The sequence below is a fragment of the Myxine glutinosa genome, chromosome 11 (genome assembly GCF_964187855.1).
Source record: "Myxine glutinosa chromosome 11, kmMyxGlut1.1, whole genome shotgun sequence".
In the NCBI taxonomy this organism is placed as follows: domain Eukaryota; kingdom Metazoa; phylum Chordata; class Myxini; order Myxiniformes; family Myxinidae; genus Myxine; species Myxine glutinosa.
Genome location: NC_136271.1, coordinates 32,849,637 through 32,868,646, shown reverse-complemented (window position 1 = coordinate 32,868,646; position 19,010 = coordinate 32,849,637). Strand labels below are relative to the sequence as shown.

The 19,010-nt window shown below is 43.4% G+C and overlaps 1 protein-coding gene across 3 annotated transcripts in view; it reads right to left on the bottom strand.

Annotated features, from left to right (window-relative positions):
* The window catches only part of RELN (reelin), a 515,504-nt gene that overhangs the window by 302,717 nt on the left and 193,777 nt on the right, over window positions 1–19,010 (bottom strand). For all 3 annotated transcript variants that reach the window (XM_078786532.1, XM_078786533.1, XM_078786534.1), the window contains exons 31-37: window positions 13,412–13,488; window positions 12,889–13,047; window positions 8,249–8,437; window positions 7,811–8,084; window positions 7,471–7,611; window positions 3,709–3,886; window positions 914–998 (exon numbers count right to left, since the gene is read on the bottom strand). In XM_078786532.1, the coding sequence (XP_078642658.1) occupies window positions 914–998; window positions 3,709–3,886; window positions 7,471–7,611; window positions 7,811–8,084; window positions 8,249–8,437; window positions 12,889–13,047; window positions 13,412–13,488 (1,103 nt within the window). The remainder of the gene's footprint in view (window positions 1–913; window positions 999–3,708; window positions 3,887–7,470; window positions 7,612–7,810; window positions 8,085–8,248; window positions 8,438–12,888; window positions 13,048–13,411; window positions 13,489–19,010) is intronic.

The window sequence follows — 19,010 nt, the reverse complement described above, 5'->3', positions numbered from 1 at the left end:
TTGAAATAACTTTACGTAAAAAAATTTCTAGGTAGCTAAACATAGCTTAAATAATCTGGGTGCTTTGGTGATAATAAACTATGTATGCACTCTACTAAGTGGCATTCTCGTTTTGCATGTTCTAGGTAGGTAGCTAAACGTAGCTTTACGTAAATTTAAAAAAAGAACGTAAAATAAACGTTATATATTTCATTACATTACGTAATTTTATAAATTTACGTAATTTTATTACTTTTATAACTTTCAAATAACTTTACGTAAAAAAAATTCTAGGTAGCTAAACATAGCTTAAAGAATCTGGGTGCTTTGGTGATAATAAACTATGTATGCGCTGTACTAAGTGGCATTCTAGTTTTGCATGTTCTAGGTAGGGAGCTAAACGTAGCTTTACGTAAATTAAAAAAAATGAACGTAAAATAAACTTTATATATTTTATTACTTTATGTAATTTTATAAATTTACGTAATTTTATTACTTTTATAACTTTGAAATAACTTTACGTTAAAAAAAATTCTAGGTAGCTCAACGTAGCTTAAAGAATCTGGGTGCTTTGGTGATAATAAACTACGATATTAAAACTCCATACACTCCATAAGCTCCTGTGAGGTGCAGGTTGCTTGTAGCTTGTATGTATGTAGGTAGTGCTTCAATATTACGATGATGGCTCAGCATTTAAGAAGGATTGAGCATGGACAAACAACAATAGGTTGGCAACCATTGTACAGGCTTTGATCGGCATAATAGCCTATTCTTGCATTGTAGTTCCTTCAAAGGGAAGTCATATTGTTTTAAACCAAATGCTTTGTAAAGCACAATCTGTGATATTTTGTTCTCTGCATACTCGACCTGCAGCTTTAACTATCACCATGCAAACCAAAAGTTTAACCTCAGGGGTTTTACACATTAGACATACCCTCTCCGAGGAAGCAGAAAGTGAACTGGATGTAGAGAACTTTGGAACAATCAAGGTCGTTGGTCACCAACATGCGTAGGCCATCCTGGGGTAACATAAAAACAGGGATTTCTGAACTGGTATATTTCACGAGATATTCTTTATTATAAACAATAAATATTTTCATGTCCCAGTGATACTCTTCAATTCAATGCTAATTGCTGCTTTTTCATGTTTCACATTGCATTCAAATCAGTGCGGTCCAAATACATTAAGTAAGTTGATTGGTTAAGTGATCAGGAAAAGGATGAGACATATGTTTGAAGGGTCAAACAGCCTATCTCTGCATCTATTGTATGTAAACCTTATTTGCAAAGTGCTATACAAGTGTGTGTGTGTGTGTGTGTGTGTGTGTGTGTGTGTGTGTGTGTGTGTGTGTGTGTGTGTGTGTGTGTGTGTGTGTGTGTGTTGTTGGTTGTTATCTCCATATGCAGGTTTCAGAAGGTGGAACAGAGTCTTCCCAGGTCTCGAAGTATCCACCTCCATTTTGGTAAGGGGTCGGTCACGATTCTTTGACCAAGTTGTGAAGTTTTCTTGTTGTCAATGTTTTGTTCCGAGGACTCTTTTCAGGATCGTGACCGAGCACCAGACTGCTTCCAACTGTAGTTTGATTGTAGTAATATCCCCAGCGATGGTTTTTAAGATCCCTGTCGGGTTCTTCTTCATCATTCCCAACACGCCAATTATCCCTGGCACAATCTCGGCGCTCTTTAGCTTCCAGGATCATTTAAATTCATTTTTGAGGTCTTGGTATTTGGTAATTTTCTTGATTTCTGCATTGTTTAGGGCAAAATCGCTGGGTACTGAAACAATTAGCAATTCCTTGTTTTCTTTTTAATCAGCCTTTCCACTTTCTCAAGAGTGGCTTTTGTCTGGGCACTCTTCCATAAAGCTTAGATTTGTGAAGTGCTGCAGAGTCTGTTGTCCTTCCGGCAGGTTCTCCCATCGCATCCAAGGAACTCTGTAGTTTTGTCAAAGTGGTCATTGTGTTATTGGTCACCTTCCTGATCAAGGTCCTTCTTGCCCAGTTGCCCAGTCAGGTTGGACGGCCAGCTCTAGGAAGAGTCTGGGTAGTTCCATAGTGTTGCGGATATGAGGACTGTATTTTTTTTATTGTGTGTATTATTATTATTGTTATTCTGCGCCTCCTGCCTCCGGAGCTGTGTAAAGGTCAAAGGGCGTCCCATAATTAGTCCATAAAGCATCCACACCACAGCTAATCATAGAATACCCCTGTTCAACAGTTATATCTTATTATGTGTTTTAGGGTAAGGCTGTGTCTCCCATTAATTGAAATACTCCATTGCACCAGTGAAAGAAATAGATTCCCTTCATTCCCATTCCCAAAACCTCCATTCCCCCTTTCATCGACTGGAAATTACCTCCCTTCCAATTGCCGCCATTGACCACGAGGCAGGGTCGGAGAAGAAAGGCGTGTCTCCACCTCGTCATAGAGGGGAGGAGTGAGTCAGCCCCACTCAACCAACCACGAACAAGGGGTTGGACTTGGAGAGGGTGTGGAGAGAAACATCGAGGAGGTTCGCGAAGGTTGAGGGGCGGGGCCTATATAACCCGCAGGCAGGGCGTTTCCAGAAGAGAGATGAGCCTTTACCGAGAGACGAGAGGGAGTCCAAGGAGTTGAGTCCAACCAAGAAGTCCAGAGTTGAACTGCAGCTCGAGCCACCGCAACTGCATTTGCTGCAGCTGGAGCCACCGAAACTGCAGCCACAGCAGCGTGAGGCCTGGACGGCAGTTTGGAGCAGGGCCGCGGAGGAGCGGCGGCTGCCCAACGAGTCAATCGTGCTGAAGGACCAGTGGACCTCCCTATCCCGCCAGCCATCCATCTCCCGCCAGTCCTATCATCATTCCCCGAGTGAGTCTGTCCTTGTTTGTTCTGTCCCTGGGTTAATTAAGACTGTAGGTAAGCTAGCGTTGCACTGTGTATCTAATCTCGTCTGTAAATAAACGTGACTGCTTTCTTCCTACTTATATGTGTAAATAATAAATCCAATTCCTCTTCTGTACGTCTTCTTCCTCTTTGTATTCGGTCGCTTTAGAGTTTTCCTGATTGAATAGCGGTGGCGCGATCCGGCCAAAGTTTGGGGCAAATCGGGTATTAGTCGGGGAATAACTGTTCGGTCGCGGTTACACCACCGCTCGGTCAAAATAACATCTTTAACCGCGTCCGTAACAATATTCTTTCCATTTCCTAATGAAGGAGCTCACTATGCTCTTGGGAACTTTAAACACTCTAGAAATTGTTTTGTCAACCCTTCCCCAGATGACAGATCTATGCCTCCTCACAATTCTATCTCGGAGTTCTATGGACAGTTGCTTGGACTTCATGGTAGTTTCTCCTCTGGCATGCACTGTCAACTGTGGGACCTTATACAGAAAGGTGCGTTTCTTTCTAAATCATCTCTAATCAATTGAATTGGCCTCAGGTGGACTCCAATCAGGTTGTAGAAACATCTCAAGGGTGATCAAAAGAAATTGGACGCACTGAGCTCAATTTGGAGTGTCATAGCAAAGGGTTTGAATACTTATTGGCTCAAGACATTTCAGCTCTTCATTTTTTATTATTTTGAAAAAATAAATAAATTTTAAAATCAACCTTTACATTATGGGGTATTATGTGCAGATCCGTGACAAAAAATTTAATAGAATCCATTTTAAATTCAGGCTGTAACAACAAAATGTGAAAAAGTCAAGGGGTGTGAATACTTTCTGAAGGCACTGTTCCACTAATGATATACCTTGTTGAAAATAAGAGCTGAACCAGAGGAGATGAGCTGCCCATTAGGCTGGCCGAGCTGAGAACCCAACACCTCAAACCAGAGATCTGATTTCAACTCGGAATCGAACGTCTCCTTGAGCAGGTATGGAAGAGGCAGTAACGGCACGCAGTATGGAGTCTTGAAGCCAATGTCACACCTGTATTAATGTTTGGCAAGGATGGTAACAAAAACATTATTCGTATTTCTTTGACTTTGACTTCACTTGATCACTCTACTTTACAAATGCTTCTGGTTGCAAAGAAATTTAGACATGCATACATATACAGCCAGGACATGTCTCTAATCTAATTTTGCGTATGACAACTTACAGCTCTCAGATCTAAGTCTAACTTGGACAGCCAATTCACAGCACTGTCTGTTGTTTGGTGGATTGTCCTAGGCAGTGCTGTACATGTCTATTGACAAGGGAATTCAGATTTAATATAAAATTCAGACAAATTATAACATTAAACAGAGTTTAAAAGCTTGGGTTCGCAGTATTAAGTGCTTGGACTCAGCAGTAGCATACTCTCCATTGAGCTGTCTAGTCTAAGTTAAATTCCCATCCCACCAATAAACCATCATCCTGGTGCTTCACCGGCAGTGACTAATACCGGCTTGGACTAATGTGCAGGAGCATGATTGTATCGGTTGCAGAGCTGTGCTTCAATAATGAGGACAAATTTGTCATTGGATCCCATTCCAATAAAAATTCGTTAAGAAAAAATTGTTCAAAAAATCGTTAAAAAAACAATGGCTCAGACTGGAAGACGAAACAGGCCACCGTTTAATTTATTATAATTATATGTTATGTCAACTTATGTGTGTACTTATTCGTAAACAATTGCTTCCCTGTATCTTATTAAAATAGAGCAAACGTATATGTCACTGGCTCTGGCAAAAGCAGACACTTGGGGGCATTTCTCTTCGCGAGAAAAAGCCGAAGAGAGTCAAAATATGACCACAGGGACCAAATTGAGATTTTTATATGGATAGAAAGAGTAACTTCTCTAGATTATTGTGCACCAAAACATTTTTCCAAGAAACAACAGAAAAGTTGTGAAATTCGACGAAGAATCTAAAATGTCATTCTCAAAATGTGCTCAAAAAGTCACGAAGATCGCGAAATTTCGATGTTTTACTACGAGCCATACATCGTAATTCGAAGGAGATCCCTGACATACATGTTTGGTATGAATGAAAAGCTCTACGTGTGCACATTCTTTGTGCGTGTGAACTGTATTGTGAACTTTGAACCTAATTATCTCCATTGTTTAAACGAAAATATAATTGTCATTAAAATACCATAACTTCGTTAATTTTCATCCTATTAACATAATGAATATATTGTTATGTCAGGGGGGTAGAGGAATATCTAGAGCCAGGTAGATGTGCATAGGTAGGTGCTCGACTGTCGTGATAGGGAATATACCTGTAATAAGTTCTGTGTTTAGCCCGGATGTCGGTATAAGTTGTATCTGTATCCCCGCCACGAGGAGGCGGGGCGTGCTAAGTAGTACAGGGATTATGGATAAAATTTCTTTGTTTGTCGTTCCCTCTGTCGCCAATCCAGTGTCCATTATGGAAACGCACTCATATAGACACCTAGATAGGCCCCTTAGTGTACACATTAATTAAATCCCCTCCCTCATAAAAAGACTAACCGGAAAGACAAGCAGGCAGCAGCTGCGCAGAACACCACCATGGGCGTCAAACATCATGCTAACACGCAAGAGCCACGCCCAGGGAACGTGTGATTGGTTGGTGGAAGTGAGCGGCGCACTGATTGGCCACCGACCGTGGACACCTCGGCCAATCAGTGCAAAAGGCGCAAACATTTGGCCAATCAGGGCGGAAGGCGCCACCACGACTAAGAAGGAGGTTGTTGATTAGAGGAAGAGCAGGGGTGACGTGGGAAGGCATGAAAAGATCACAAAGATGTGAGGAACGGATTGGTAACGCGCCAGAGCTGGCGGCACAGGGCGAGTGACGTTCTTCCCTGGTGGTTCGTCGCCTTCATGGTGTTCTTGGCTTGGTGCTTGGAGTGATGCTTGGAGCGGTGATTGGTGCTTGGAGTGAGGTGTGGTGCTGCGAGCGGACGGGACCTCGTGTGCGACTGACGAGGGGCGAGTGAGGCGTGTGCTGGACTAGCAGAGCGCACGAACGAGGCGGACTGAGGCCTCCTTCCCGCTGAGCACGGAGTCGCATCCGGACACGAGCTTGGGACTGCGGACTACAGACAGATAAGCTCGCACCCACAGACGCACATAACAAACGTTTTATTTTATTGATTCCTCCTTTGTCTTGTATTTGAAGTCTGTGTGTGGGGACGTCCCAACCTAGCATTTAGGTTTATCACTGCGTTTTCCTATCTCGATATTTATTAAATAAACCCTTGTATTGTTTTTTTTTCCATTCAAAATCCTGTGTTCGTTTTGAGTTCATTTCCTCTGGGATCGAAGCTGCCGTCAGATTGCTACAGGTAAGCGCTTGCCGCTTCTTCCTGTTCCTTCTTCCTCCCGTGCTTTTATAGTCGAATCCATAATTGATCGTCGCCTCAGTTAAAGCCGTTCAGTCATCCGCGATCCTACGGTATTAACCGAGGTATTCGCGCGACAATATCAAATGAAAGACAAAAGCATGGGGAAGCAGATGATATCAAAATCTCAATTTAGATTTTTGCCCCCAAGTGTCTGCTTTTGCCAGAGCCAGTCACATATGGTTATGTTTATATGGACCAAAACGTCTTCTTCTTCTTCCAAAAAATTAACACCCAAAACAAAGTCCGTGAACTCTTGATTACGTTTAGACTGCTGAGACCCCTCAGACCTTTGACGACCCTTTAAGTCCCCCAAGACCCCTGACCCAAAATACCCTTAAAGACCCAAAATACCCTTAAAGACCCAAAATACCCTTAAAGTTCCTGAGGATCCAAAAGACCCTGAACACCCAAAACACCCTGAAGACCCAAAACACCATGAAGACCCAAAAGACCCCAAAGACCCTGAAGACCCAAAATACACTGAAGACCCAAAATACCCCGAAGACCCAAAACAACCTGAAGACCCAAACACCCTTAAGACCCAAAACACCCTTAAGACCCAAAACACCCTTAAGACCCAAAACACCCTGAAGATCCCAAAGACCTTTAAAGACCCTGAAGACCCAAAATACCCTTAAATACCCCAAAGAGCCAAAATACCCCAAATACCATTAAAGTCCCAGAGGAACCAAAAGACCCTTAAGACCCAAAAGACTCCAGAGACCCAAAAGACCCAAAATACGTTGAAGACACAAAAGTCCTTGAAGACCCAATTTTGGCTGCTCCCCTCTAACATCCCCCATCACCATCTGCCCCATCCCCCCTCCACCATTCCCACACTTCCTCCCACGATCCCCAATCCACCATCACCACCACCAACCCCCACCAACCATTCCCACTATCCCTCACTCCCTGAGAAAGCAGACATGTTCAAAGATGCCTACCCCTCTGAAGTAACATGTGGTGAGGCGCGCATAGCGCGCCGTCACGCTAGTATTAACAATAAACAATAATTTAAATTATTATTTATTTATTTTAAATTAAATAAATATTAATTTTGGCCAAAAAAATATAATGCCAATTTTTTTTTTTTTTTTTTCTCCTATCATGAATTACTTAAGCCCCTACCCCCTCCCTTCCTCCCACGCCACCCTCAGCCTACGCAAATACATCAATGCAATAAATGTTAATTAATTTACCTGCATCGACCTTCATCACAAGCTCCATGACCAGAGCACATCCAGGGACAACCAGAGCCTATATAGACGTTGTCCAATGCCCAGACATCACGGCCTGGAGAGAACGAGCGCTGGATCCAGCGGAAACGAGTCTGTGAGGAACTGACATGTAGGGAAAGGAGAAGTTGTCACATAAGACAATGTCATCTTTCATCTCAGAAATATAAAATATGCATATTGCTTGTGGAACACAAGATCAGCATAGAAATCAAATATATCAACAATAATCAAATAATAATGATTTATAAATGCAAGTTGTCACCAAAGAAGCTGACAAACAATAGAGTTTAGGCGGACCCACATTGATGTGTGTGGAAGATACAGCATTATCCGTGACCACGTGCGTCTCCAGCCAGGCTGGTACACAGAGCTGGTTTCATAGTGAGCGCAGCCAATGTCCGGTGGGACACAGCCCTGCCGCACAAGCTGCCAATCTCTTCCAAAATTGACACTGAATTGCAGCTCAACAGGAGCCTTTTGACTGAAAGGCTGGCCACATCCCATGCTGAGCTCAAACTGCAAAAAGGTGGACGAAGAGACGTGGACGTCCCACGTCTCAGCAAGGCGTGCCTTTTCTGTTGTTAGAAAAACAAAAGTAGAACATAGCGCTCAGTGTTACTCAAATTACGAGTAGTTTGCCAACATAGATTTCCAAGATTAGAGAAAATAACTCATAATCCTGTGATCCTGTTGTCATCCATCATCCATTATTGTCTCGTTATTGCTGTAGATCTTCCACCTGAGTTGCTGTCAAAGAGGAGCACATGGCCTTTGGTGGAACATCCAGATTGGATGTGACCACCTTCAACTCTGAACCAGGTTGCTTCAACTTCTCCTGGCTTTTCAAACTTGTCCTGTAGGTTTTCTAGTGAACTGTCGTTCACCCCAATGAGCACGTCATCCAGTGCCCATTGTGCCCCAGACCTCCCTGTAAGACAGCACAGGTTCCAAACCTCGTGGGACTCTCTCAGATAACAGCTGCAAATATATTCTTGAGAAACATTCATCACAATGTTTAAGTTTGGCCTGTTCAGTGTTGACACTTATCTCGAAATTCTGGGATCCCAGATTCAAATTCCAAATAATGTGTTGATTTGTCACTTGTCTTCTAATGTCCTTGTAATCATATAAAAGTATAATAATCATCATAATTTACTGTCATCCCTGTGATAAATCTACATACTTCTCCATGAGTCTTAGGCACTGCAGAAACAAGATGATTGTTATATCTTACTGTGGCATTCAATGACATTTTCAAGAAAAACTATTATCAAAGATACAGAAATCCAATATCAGATAAAACAAGTTAATATTGAGACTATTCCCAGCACATTATAGTGAATAGTCTTTGAAGAATACTTGGTAACAAAATTAAATTTATAAATCTATCTCTGCTTATATCAAATGTTTATAAAATCATTCATATTCAACCAACTTTAACTTGTTAACGAGGTAGAAATACTCGAGTGACGGCAATCTTGTCTACCATCTTGTCTGCCATCTCTCCCCATTTTGTCTACCGCTCCCCTTATTTTTTGTGTTTTATGTGTCGGTTTGACTTTTTGTGCGATTAATGTTAGCTCTTTCACGAGCCTCGATCTTGTATACAAAAATAAAATAAAAACAATTTAAAAAAACATATCCACTACTTGTGACATTACAAAATAGTGGTCTCTAAGAAATGTACTTCCTTACCTCTGGATTGAGCTGAGGGTTTTATGATGCCACTTTAATTTTTTTGTATACATACTCGAGGTTCGTGGAAGAGTTGGTACACTGAACGGATCAGGACATAACAGACAAAAACAGGATGCAAAACACACAAAACAGAAAGCAAAAGGAACAGTAATGTGAGGGGGGAAACACCAACAGCATAGTTGAAGGCCAAGATAAAGGAAGACTTGGACAAAACAATGGAGGTGGGGAGGAATAGAGGACCGGAGAGGATGCATGGGGTGGACAATATGGACACAGAAGGAAACTCCAAAAAGGGAAAACTGAAAATTTGGAAGGAGGAGGGATTGGGGTGGGTTAACGAGGGAAGAAAAGATCATTGTTTCGGATTGGGGACAATCTGAGTTGGTCGTGAACAGTTGTCTTGAAGACCTGGAGGGAAGAAGGAGATTGAATGGGATGAGGAAGCTGTTTGCACTGGCAGGAAAAAGAGAAGCAAAAGAGGTCAGGTGAGCAATGATCCTGGATTTAGGCTGTTTTCTAGTGATGAAACCCTGCAGTAACCTGGGGGTGGTGGGGGGGAGGGTAAGGGGTGTGGGAGGGGGGAATGAGGCACAGAAAGAGCAGAGGGAGCAAGACCAGAAAGGAGGCAGTGGACAGCAAAGAGACCACAGACCTGTTTGCGATGATGAAGTGATTAGCTCATAGAATAAGCTTCATCACAGGAGATTCCAATAATATTAAAGGCCTTCGTTTCCACGGCCTCAAGCTGAGCAAGATGTGAGGCAGGGGAGCCAGGCCAGAGGGGAGAGCAGTACCCCCATCAAGCTGCGGATGAAAATAAGCATTCAGGTCTGCCAGGGAAGGACTTTGTACGACAGAGGATCCCAGTCGGCGGATGGCTTTGCAGGCCAACATTGGCATGTGGTTTGCTCAAGTAAGATCATAGCTGATTGTGAGACCCAGGAGTTTGAATGACTAAGCTTCTTCAAAAGGATTGTTAAGAAAGTAGATAGGAGGGTTTGCCAGATGGTCCTTTTGGAGAGAGATAGTGAGAGTGTGAGATTTATCAGGATTGAAAGACATATTCCAAGTGTTTGACCATCTTGTGATTTCTTTCAAGGTCTGAAGAGAGGAAAGAGGCTGCAGTCTGCCTGTCTGAAGGATGAGCGATGTCATCGCAGAGGGTGGAGTCATCAGCAAATAAATAAAGGGGATTTTCCAGAGAGTAAACAAAGAGGACTTTTGCTTCAATTGTTGTACATTCATTGTTATTTGCAAAGTTGTGAGCATGCATGAGTTTTAGAAAGTGAATAATGGTAAATAGGGCTTGGTTGGGTATTGTTACACTCGTGGGGTGTATTGTTTAATGATGGTACACTCGTGGGGCTGAACTTGCAATGATGAGAAGCTGCGATCGTTAGGGTGTATTTTGTGAAATGTCAGGCCGGCTGTGAAACCAGATTAGCTCTTTTCTTTCTTCCTTCCCTTTCGACTTTATTTTTATTCTTTTGAAAAAAAAAAAAAAGATCTTCCTTATCGACCTTCTCCCTCCCACCTGAGCTCTACATAATTGAATAGAGAAAGAACCTCTGGGAGGAAAAGAAAAGAAGAGGAGGTGAGAGGAAGAAGAGTGCATCGCGATGGGGGAGGAAGGCAAAAACGAACGCAAGATGCGCGGTCCCAGTTTTGACGAGAAACTCAGCCTGTGTGAGCTTTTTGAGGATTTGATTAATCTCTCCGAGGGCTGCCTGTTGGAGGCACAGTCGGTGCCGGAGAGATTGGGGTAGAGAAGGGTTTTCCCGGTGCCTGTGGGATTGTGAGGAAAAGTGGGAGAGGAAGCAGAAGCGTTAGCTCCTCGTCAAGTATCGCCTGAGCCAACCGGAGGCAATGTGAGGCTTCAAGGTTTTGCAGAAACTGCCCTGGGCAAGTCGTTCGTGGAGTTTGAGGACACCCACTGAGAAAGAGAAGAGTGGAGGTGAGGTGCCATCCTCGGGACACGTGTCTGGGGCGAGGCAGCCGGAATGCCACCTGAAAAAGGCCTGAATATCCCTCCTCCTCTCCCGGTTTTATTTTACCCATTATTTTCTATATATTCTGGTGAATATTCCTTTGTTATTTTGCCTCCCGCTCCCTCCCCTTTGGGATTAGCTAGGGATACCGGGTGGGTCGTTTAATTGTCTTGTCTGTATTGTCTTGGTGCCTGTCTGTCCTTCTTTAATTACTTGATCTTTCCTGCTGCATATCAACGGGATTTATTTTCCTTATGATTTATCTATTCCTCGGTGATATACCCTGTGTTTTTCTTGATCTTGAGTAAAGGATTTGCATTTATTCCACTGTTTTGAATTTGCCTTGCATTTCTGGATTGGCATACAGTGTGTTTAAGAGTGGGGGGTGGGAGGGGTGGGGGAGGGTAAAATTGTGTCAGCATTTGGATGGTAACTTTGCTCGGTCACTTCTGACTGCTCATATGGCGCGACCCACCCACGGGGAACATATTGGCCTCCCGAGCACATCGATTAGGATCTCCGGAGCAGTAGGCAGTACCCCGAGCCCTTCACGCAGGGGCCAGGTCATAACAGTACGCAGGGCAAGCCCCAACCTTCCGGCATTTCAGGGTAGGCTGCACAGATTTTAACTGAAGCAAAACAATAGCTAGGCAAGTAGCTTGTTCGTCGTTTGTCTTCACATGGACAAAGCTATAGGTATTTTCGTTATTTCCAGTTCCATGGTGTTCCCATTTCCAGTTCCAATTGCGTGATTTTATTTCAGATATCTCAAAAGTTGTGGACGGATTCAGAAAAAAAATTCCTGGAGAGTTTGGTGTTTGACAAAATGATTAAAGTTTGATGAAGTTCCGGAACCCGATCCGGATCCAGCTACTCTAATTTTTTTAAGTGATTCTTCACCATTGAAAGAGCTAAAACGATATTTAGCACGATGTCTCAAAAAGTTGTGGACAGATTCGGAATAAACTTGGTGAACAGATTGGGTGTTTGACAAGGATGAATTCGTCTGGATCCGGGCACCAGAATTTTAAAATTAATTTTGTTTTTTAATTTTTAAGTGATTTGTCACCATTGAAAGGATAGCCTGTTGTTGGCCGAACGATTAAGGTAACGATGAAAGGTGGGTTTTCACGGGACACGCGAACGGTTCGCGAAGGATGCGAATGTCGAAAAAATGGCAAAGTCCAACATTCGTATTTTAGGCTCCAAAAGTTCGCCAAATATGCGCGAGGGTTCGGAAGCGTCGTCAATTGTTCGCAGGAGTCGTTTTTTGTTCGGCGGGTATTTCAAAAATGTTTGAAATACCCACCGAACAAAAATTCCAAAAATGTTTGAAATACTTCTCGTCTGACAATACTGACTCAACACTTCCAAAAATGAAACCTTTGATTTCAAGATTCAGACCAATATTGACATGCACACGTTTTGTGGGCCTTTCTAAGAGTACATACTTAAATTAATCAAAATAATCCATTGCAAAGTCTTGTCACTATTATCCGAAAGAGGGGAGATGTCTTGTGATGGGAAAATGATGGGAAAATATAGTCCACTTATCAAAAAAAACAGTTATACCATGAAACCTTGATGATGAATTATGAGATGTTATTATAAGATGAAATGTTATGAAATGCATTGGGATTCCACTAGCTAACAGAAGATAAAGCAATGAAGCATTAGCAGTGTGGTTTCTTACCATGTTGTGGCTGCCACCATCGGAAATACGTTGCCACACCCTTAGCAGCCGGTGGAAGCTCCAGTGTGACCAGCTGTGGTTCAAGAAATGAAGCAAAGTCCAACTCTCGGAGTAGACTCCAGCTCACATCCCCATCCCGAGAGAACTGGAGCACAACACCTGTATAAAACAAACCAAACAAACAACTCGTGAATAAATGTAAGTTTAAATATTGAAGTCATATACTTGAAATGATATTTAAGATGTGGCTTCAACTAAAACCTGGCTAAGAAGCAGTTGGGAAAAATATATCCACGTTTATAATTTTATTTTTGGACAAGACTTTGGCTCATTGAAGAGGGAAGAGAGTGGCGGAGGGTAAAAAGGCAACGCATGGACAGTGGAAACAATGGGGCCACAGTTGGGCACAACAAACAACTGGGAATGAACAAACAGGAAGAGAGGAGAACATCAGTGAGTCATATTGATTGCTGCGACTGAAGCGATCACAATGTTTTCTTGGGTGGCTGTGAGGAGGATGAACCTTCATTCCGTGTCTTGGCTTTTTGGCAAGCTGCTCCAAGGGTTTGGCTTCCAATGCGAATGTAAAATTGCATCATCCTGAGGGATAGACATGCACATTGTTTCATAACTGGGCATCGCTCGTTTTAGGGATTTTCTTTTGTAGTTCAGCACTCTCAAGCAGATCAATGAGATTGGCTTCAGGATGTGAAATCACAATCAGGAACATCCTATTTAATTAATAAAAAATCCATTATACCGGGCTGCAAAAGTTTTGCAGCCCGGTATAATGGACTGCAAAAGTTTTGCAGATCGACATATTCAAAATTGTAAAAAGAAGGTTCATGAAAATTTATAATTTTTCAATATATTATGTCACATGGATGGCTAAAGCAGAGATTTCAAGGAAGCCAAACTAACACCGTCTTCACAAGTCAGCACTGAGTGGTTGTCACCAGCTTGTGTTCCAGCGGGATTTATTAACATGCCAGCATAAAACAAAATGATTACAAATGTAGCCCTTCAGAGATCCCAAATGAACCTGATCGTTCATTTGCCAAAATGGAGAAACACAATGCAAATCGTTCTTTTATGAGATAAATAAATAATGAATTGACTAGGACAAGGCAAACACAAATCTCAAACAAAAAACCGAACAAGATTGAACATGAACAAGATTTCAGATTGCATGAACATGGGTGCCAAAGCTCAGATAATGTCAGAAAAAAGACAGGCAATTGTAACTTTGAGAAAAGAAGGCCAATCCTTGAGACAAATTGCAAAGAAATTACAGGTGTCAGTAAATGCAGTTGCATGTGCCATTAAATGACATAACAAAACTGGTAAAAATGAGGATAGAAAACGTTCTGGTTGACCAAGAATCATAACAGAATCGCAGGACAATAATCCGAGTCACCAGTCTGCGCAACAGACGTCTTACAGCACCGGAAATTAGAGCCCAGATAAACAGTTTCAGCATTGCAACTGTTTCAAGGCCTTATTTTGCTCCTGAGATGAAACGTTAATAACACTAACTTCGCGTTTAAGTTTGGATTTAGTATTGCACTTTTCAAACTATTTCCAAAAGTTGCTTTAAACCTATGTTTCGCACAAGAAAGATGCAATGAAGCACAATATATTATCAGTAGATAACCAGATATATCTTTGATAAGATTTTTGTTCACATCTTATGTTCATTTTGCACATTAAACACATTATGTTCGGTGTACCTAAACTTTTGTCGGGTAGTGTATATATATTGTCACGTCCACAGTTAGTTACCACCAGCCTTGGACGGATGAGCCGAACCAGCTTTAACTCCCGAGGCGATCTCCCAATCTGGCAGTTATGACGCGCGCAGGATGGAAGAAACACGAAAACGCTAAACTTCTCGAACACAAGGGTTTATTTTGAAACCCAACCAGGAACACGACAATGAAAATGTAACAATAATGATATATCATAAAATGAGGCGCAGAATTAAAATGAAGAAAATAAATGCTGAGGTAAAATGCTTCGGTGAGGGCCCTCCATACAGACACAGGCATTCCAAAAACGCACACAGGCTAATGTAAGAAAATAACAGTTCACTCTCTGGCACTTAGCTGGCCCAAAAGAGATCCTGTTGGTAAGGACGGTGGCTGTTGAAGCCCAGAGCCACCCACACGGGAAGTTCGGCAAAATGGCGACGACGTCGAACACCGCGCACCGAAAGCACTTGCTATCGAGCGAGTGGTGGCAAGCATGTAGATGGCCCTCGTTCCTTTCTCCTCCATTTGGGGAAGGACAGCACGGTCTTCAGCTCCCTTGTGATCCCAGCAGTCAAAGCTCCCTCAGGATCGCCACACAAAACGCTCTCCTCCAAGGACACAAAAATGGCCAAGCTCCCCCTGGCCGCTCGCGCTATTCCCACCTACCCAACCACGTCACTCCGGGGGGGGGGGCGGGGGGGGGTGGCTTGCCGGTCCCATTCCCCTCCCATTGAACCATTTTTGCCCCACCCATCTTTGCTGTATGTGTCAATGGAACGTGAGTACTAGCTGGCTGCTGTTTTGCTTGGCCGGCAGTTTTTTTTTATTTTAGGGATGGACACAGACGGTATCATGAACAGGGGAAATGAACCTTAAACCCTACTACTAATTAACAGGGCATCATCCCTCGTATGATGACATTTAAACACATCCATAAGCTACATTTTCCCTACTTAGTACATCGAAATGCTCCTACACGCCACACGGTCCATGCTATTTCCTATTCAATCCTACCTTTCCATAGTATTCTTACCTGCCTCCATAAACATAACAATATATATATATATATATATATATATATATATATATATATACGACATATTGAGTTAGATGCTGCACATTCATTTTTACAAAATGGTTACTGGCAAGTCATCAGATCCAGAAATGGTGTAATGAACACAATTTATTTATTTCACATAATATGTGACCCCTCACGCCTCTCCACCTGACACTCTCCTCTCTCCACCTGACACTCTCCTCTCTCCACCTGACACTCTCCTCTCCAATCCCTCACATTCCTCTCCTCTCCAATCCCTCACATTCCTCTCCTCTCCAATCCCTCACCTCTCCAATCCCTCACACTCCTCTCCTCTCCAATCCCTCACACTCCTCTCCTCTCCAATCGCTCCTCACTCGCCTCTCCAATCGCTCCTCACTCGCCTCTCCAATCGCTCCTCACTCGCCTCTCCAATCGCTCCTCACTCGCCTCTCCAATCGCTCCTCACTCGCCTCTCCAATCGCTCCTCACTCGCCTCTCCAATCGCTCCTCACTCGCCTCTCCAATCGCCCCTCACTCGCCTCTCCAATCGCCCCTCACTCGCCTCTCCAATCGCTCCTCACTCGCCTCTCCAATCGCTCCTCACTCGCCTCGTTTCTCTCGTTTTTCTCCCGTCTCGTTCTTTTTCTTGCTCCAAATCGGCCCGTCTCGCCCGTCGGCCCGTCGGAATCGGAAATCGGGCCGTCTTGCTTTCGTGCTTGCGCGTAAATAAATTGTGTTCATTACACCATTTCTGGATCTGATGACTTGCCAGTAACCATTTTGTAAAAATGAATGTGCAGCATCTAACTCAATATGTCGAAATGTCACACACATCCATGCCCATGGGATTCCCACGGGTGACCCCGCAAGTTTGCATTGACGCTCGTCGATGGACTCGTTCGCCCGTCTCATTCGTTTTCTTGCTGCATCCTGTTCAAGTCTGCGTTCTTCATCGATCGTCTCATTCATTTTGGAAATAGAAGTTTCCATGCAGCGCATGAATTGTCGCGATCCTCAAGAGGAAGTGTCTCGTAATCATCAAATGATAAATGGCAAGTAAATTATATTGTGGAAAATTAAAGATTTCAAATAAACCTATTTAAAGTGTATGCGCACATAACTAATAAAAAAACGAAGAAATATCTCTCGGTAATTTCCTGAAACATATTTTACTTCCGGCTAATAATGTTGAATGAAATAAAAACGAAGAAATATATGTCGGCATCATTGTTGACGTTTTTGTGACGACTGTCATCAAACGAAAAAGTAATACTGTATATCTTAACGGAAAAGCAAAAGCGAATTTTTAATATATATCGACACGTTGCCGTCGGTGTCATGTTGGGCGGTGTATGATACAGCATGAAGCGATTTTTAAAAATATATCTCTGCATTTTCCCGCGTGTGTGGAATGTTTGTGGAAAATTAAAGATTTCAAATAAACCTATTTAAAGTTTTTTTTTTTTTTTTTTTTTTTTTTTTTTTAATACAAGATCGAGGCTCGTGAAAGAGCGAACATTAATCACACAGAAAGACAAACCGACACATAAAACATATAACATAGGGAGCGGTAGACAAGATGGGGAGAGAGGGGGAAGGACACAAACACAACATTTGAGAGCAGGGACCGAGAGACATGGAGACATCGAGAGATCTGAGAGAGGGCGAGGGCTTTGGGGGGGGGGCGTGGGAAAGGGGGGCGGTGGGAGAGGTATAAAACATATGGACACTGCCAGGACTTCCAGGAAAGAAGTTGGAATTTCAAACAAGGAGGATCTGGGGTGAATTAGCGGGGGTAGAAAAGATCAAGGTTTTGGATGGGGGAAGATAAGAGATGGTGGTGAACAGCTGTTTTAAAGACCTGGAGGGAGGAGTGGGATTGAAGGGAGTGAGGGAGTTTGTTCCAGAGGCGGGAGAAAAGAGGAATGAAAGAGTGAAGGTGAGCAGAGAGCCGAGATTTCGGCAGTTTAACCATCAGAGGGTTGCTGGCAGATCTTGTGCGACCTGTAGGAATATTTGGGGGACAGAGCACAGAGAGAGCTGGGGGTGCAAGGCCGGAGAGGAGTCGGTAGAAGACAGAAAGACCACCTACCTGCCTGCGGTGAGTGAGTGAAAGGCCCTCAGAGATAGCTTCATCGCGGGAGATTCCAATAATTCTGAAAGCTTTGGTTTCAACAGCGTGAAGCCGAGCTAGGTGTGAGGCAGGAGCACCGGCCCATAGGGGAGAACAGTATTCCATTGAGCTGCGGATGAAAGCCTTGTATGTGGTGAGGAGCTCAGGTGTGCCGAGGAAGGACTTCGCACGACGGAGGATGCCCAGTCGGCGACTGGCTTTGGAGGCCAGCTTGGAAATGTGGTTTTCCCAAGAAAGATCATGGCAGATAGTGAGACCCAAAATCTTGAGTGACAGAACTTCTTGGAGAGGATTGTTGAGAAAGTAGATGGGAGGGTTGTCCAGTCGATCTTTTCGGAGAGACATAGTAAGAGTGTGAGATTTGTCAGGATTGAAAGACATGTTCCACTTGTTTGACCAGTCTGTGATTTTGTCCAGGTCGTCAGAGAGTGAGGAGGCAGCAGACTGCCGATCTGAGGGAAGAGGAATGGAGCGGCAGAGAGTGGAGTCATCAGCAAAGAGATAGAGAGGATTTTCGAGAGAGTCAGAGAGATCATTGATGAAGACCAGAAAAAGCACGGGGCCCAGAACACTGCCTTGGGGAACTCCAGCCTGAACAGGAAGAGGAGATGAGAGAAACCCATTCAGGGCCACACGTTGACGACGACTAGAGAGGAAGTCCGCCAGCCATGCGTGGAGATTTCCATGGATACCAAAGGAGGAGAGTTTGGTGAGCAGAGCGGGGTGCCAGACCGTGTCGAAGGCACGTGATATGTCGAGGGAGACAGCTCTAATTTCCTGTTTGGCATTGAGGACCTCCATCCATTGTTGAGACAGCAGAAGCAGCATGTCCAGAGTAGAGTAACCTGGTCTGAAACCAAATTGATGATCAGAGATCAAGCCATTGGAGAAGAGGAAAGATTTCATATCCGAAGCAATGATGGATTCCATGACTTTGCTGATAATTGGGAGAAGGCTGATTGGTCTGTAGTTGCTAGGATCTGTTTTTGCACCTTTTTTGTGCAAAGCGGTGATGTTGGCTGATTTCCAAGCAGATGGCAGTTGACCTTGAGCAAAAGAGAGGGTGAAGAGAACAGAGAGAGGGTGAGATAGAGCAGCAGAGCAGGATTTTAGGACCCGTGGGCTCATATGCGCACATAACTAATAAAAAAAACGAAGAAATATCTCTCGGTAATTTCCTGAAACATATTTTACTTCC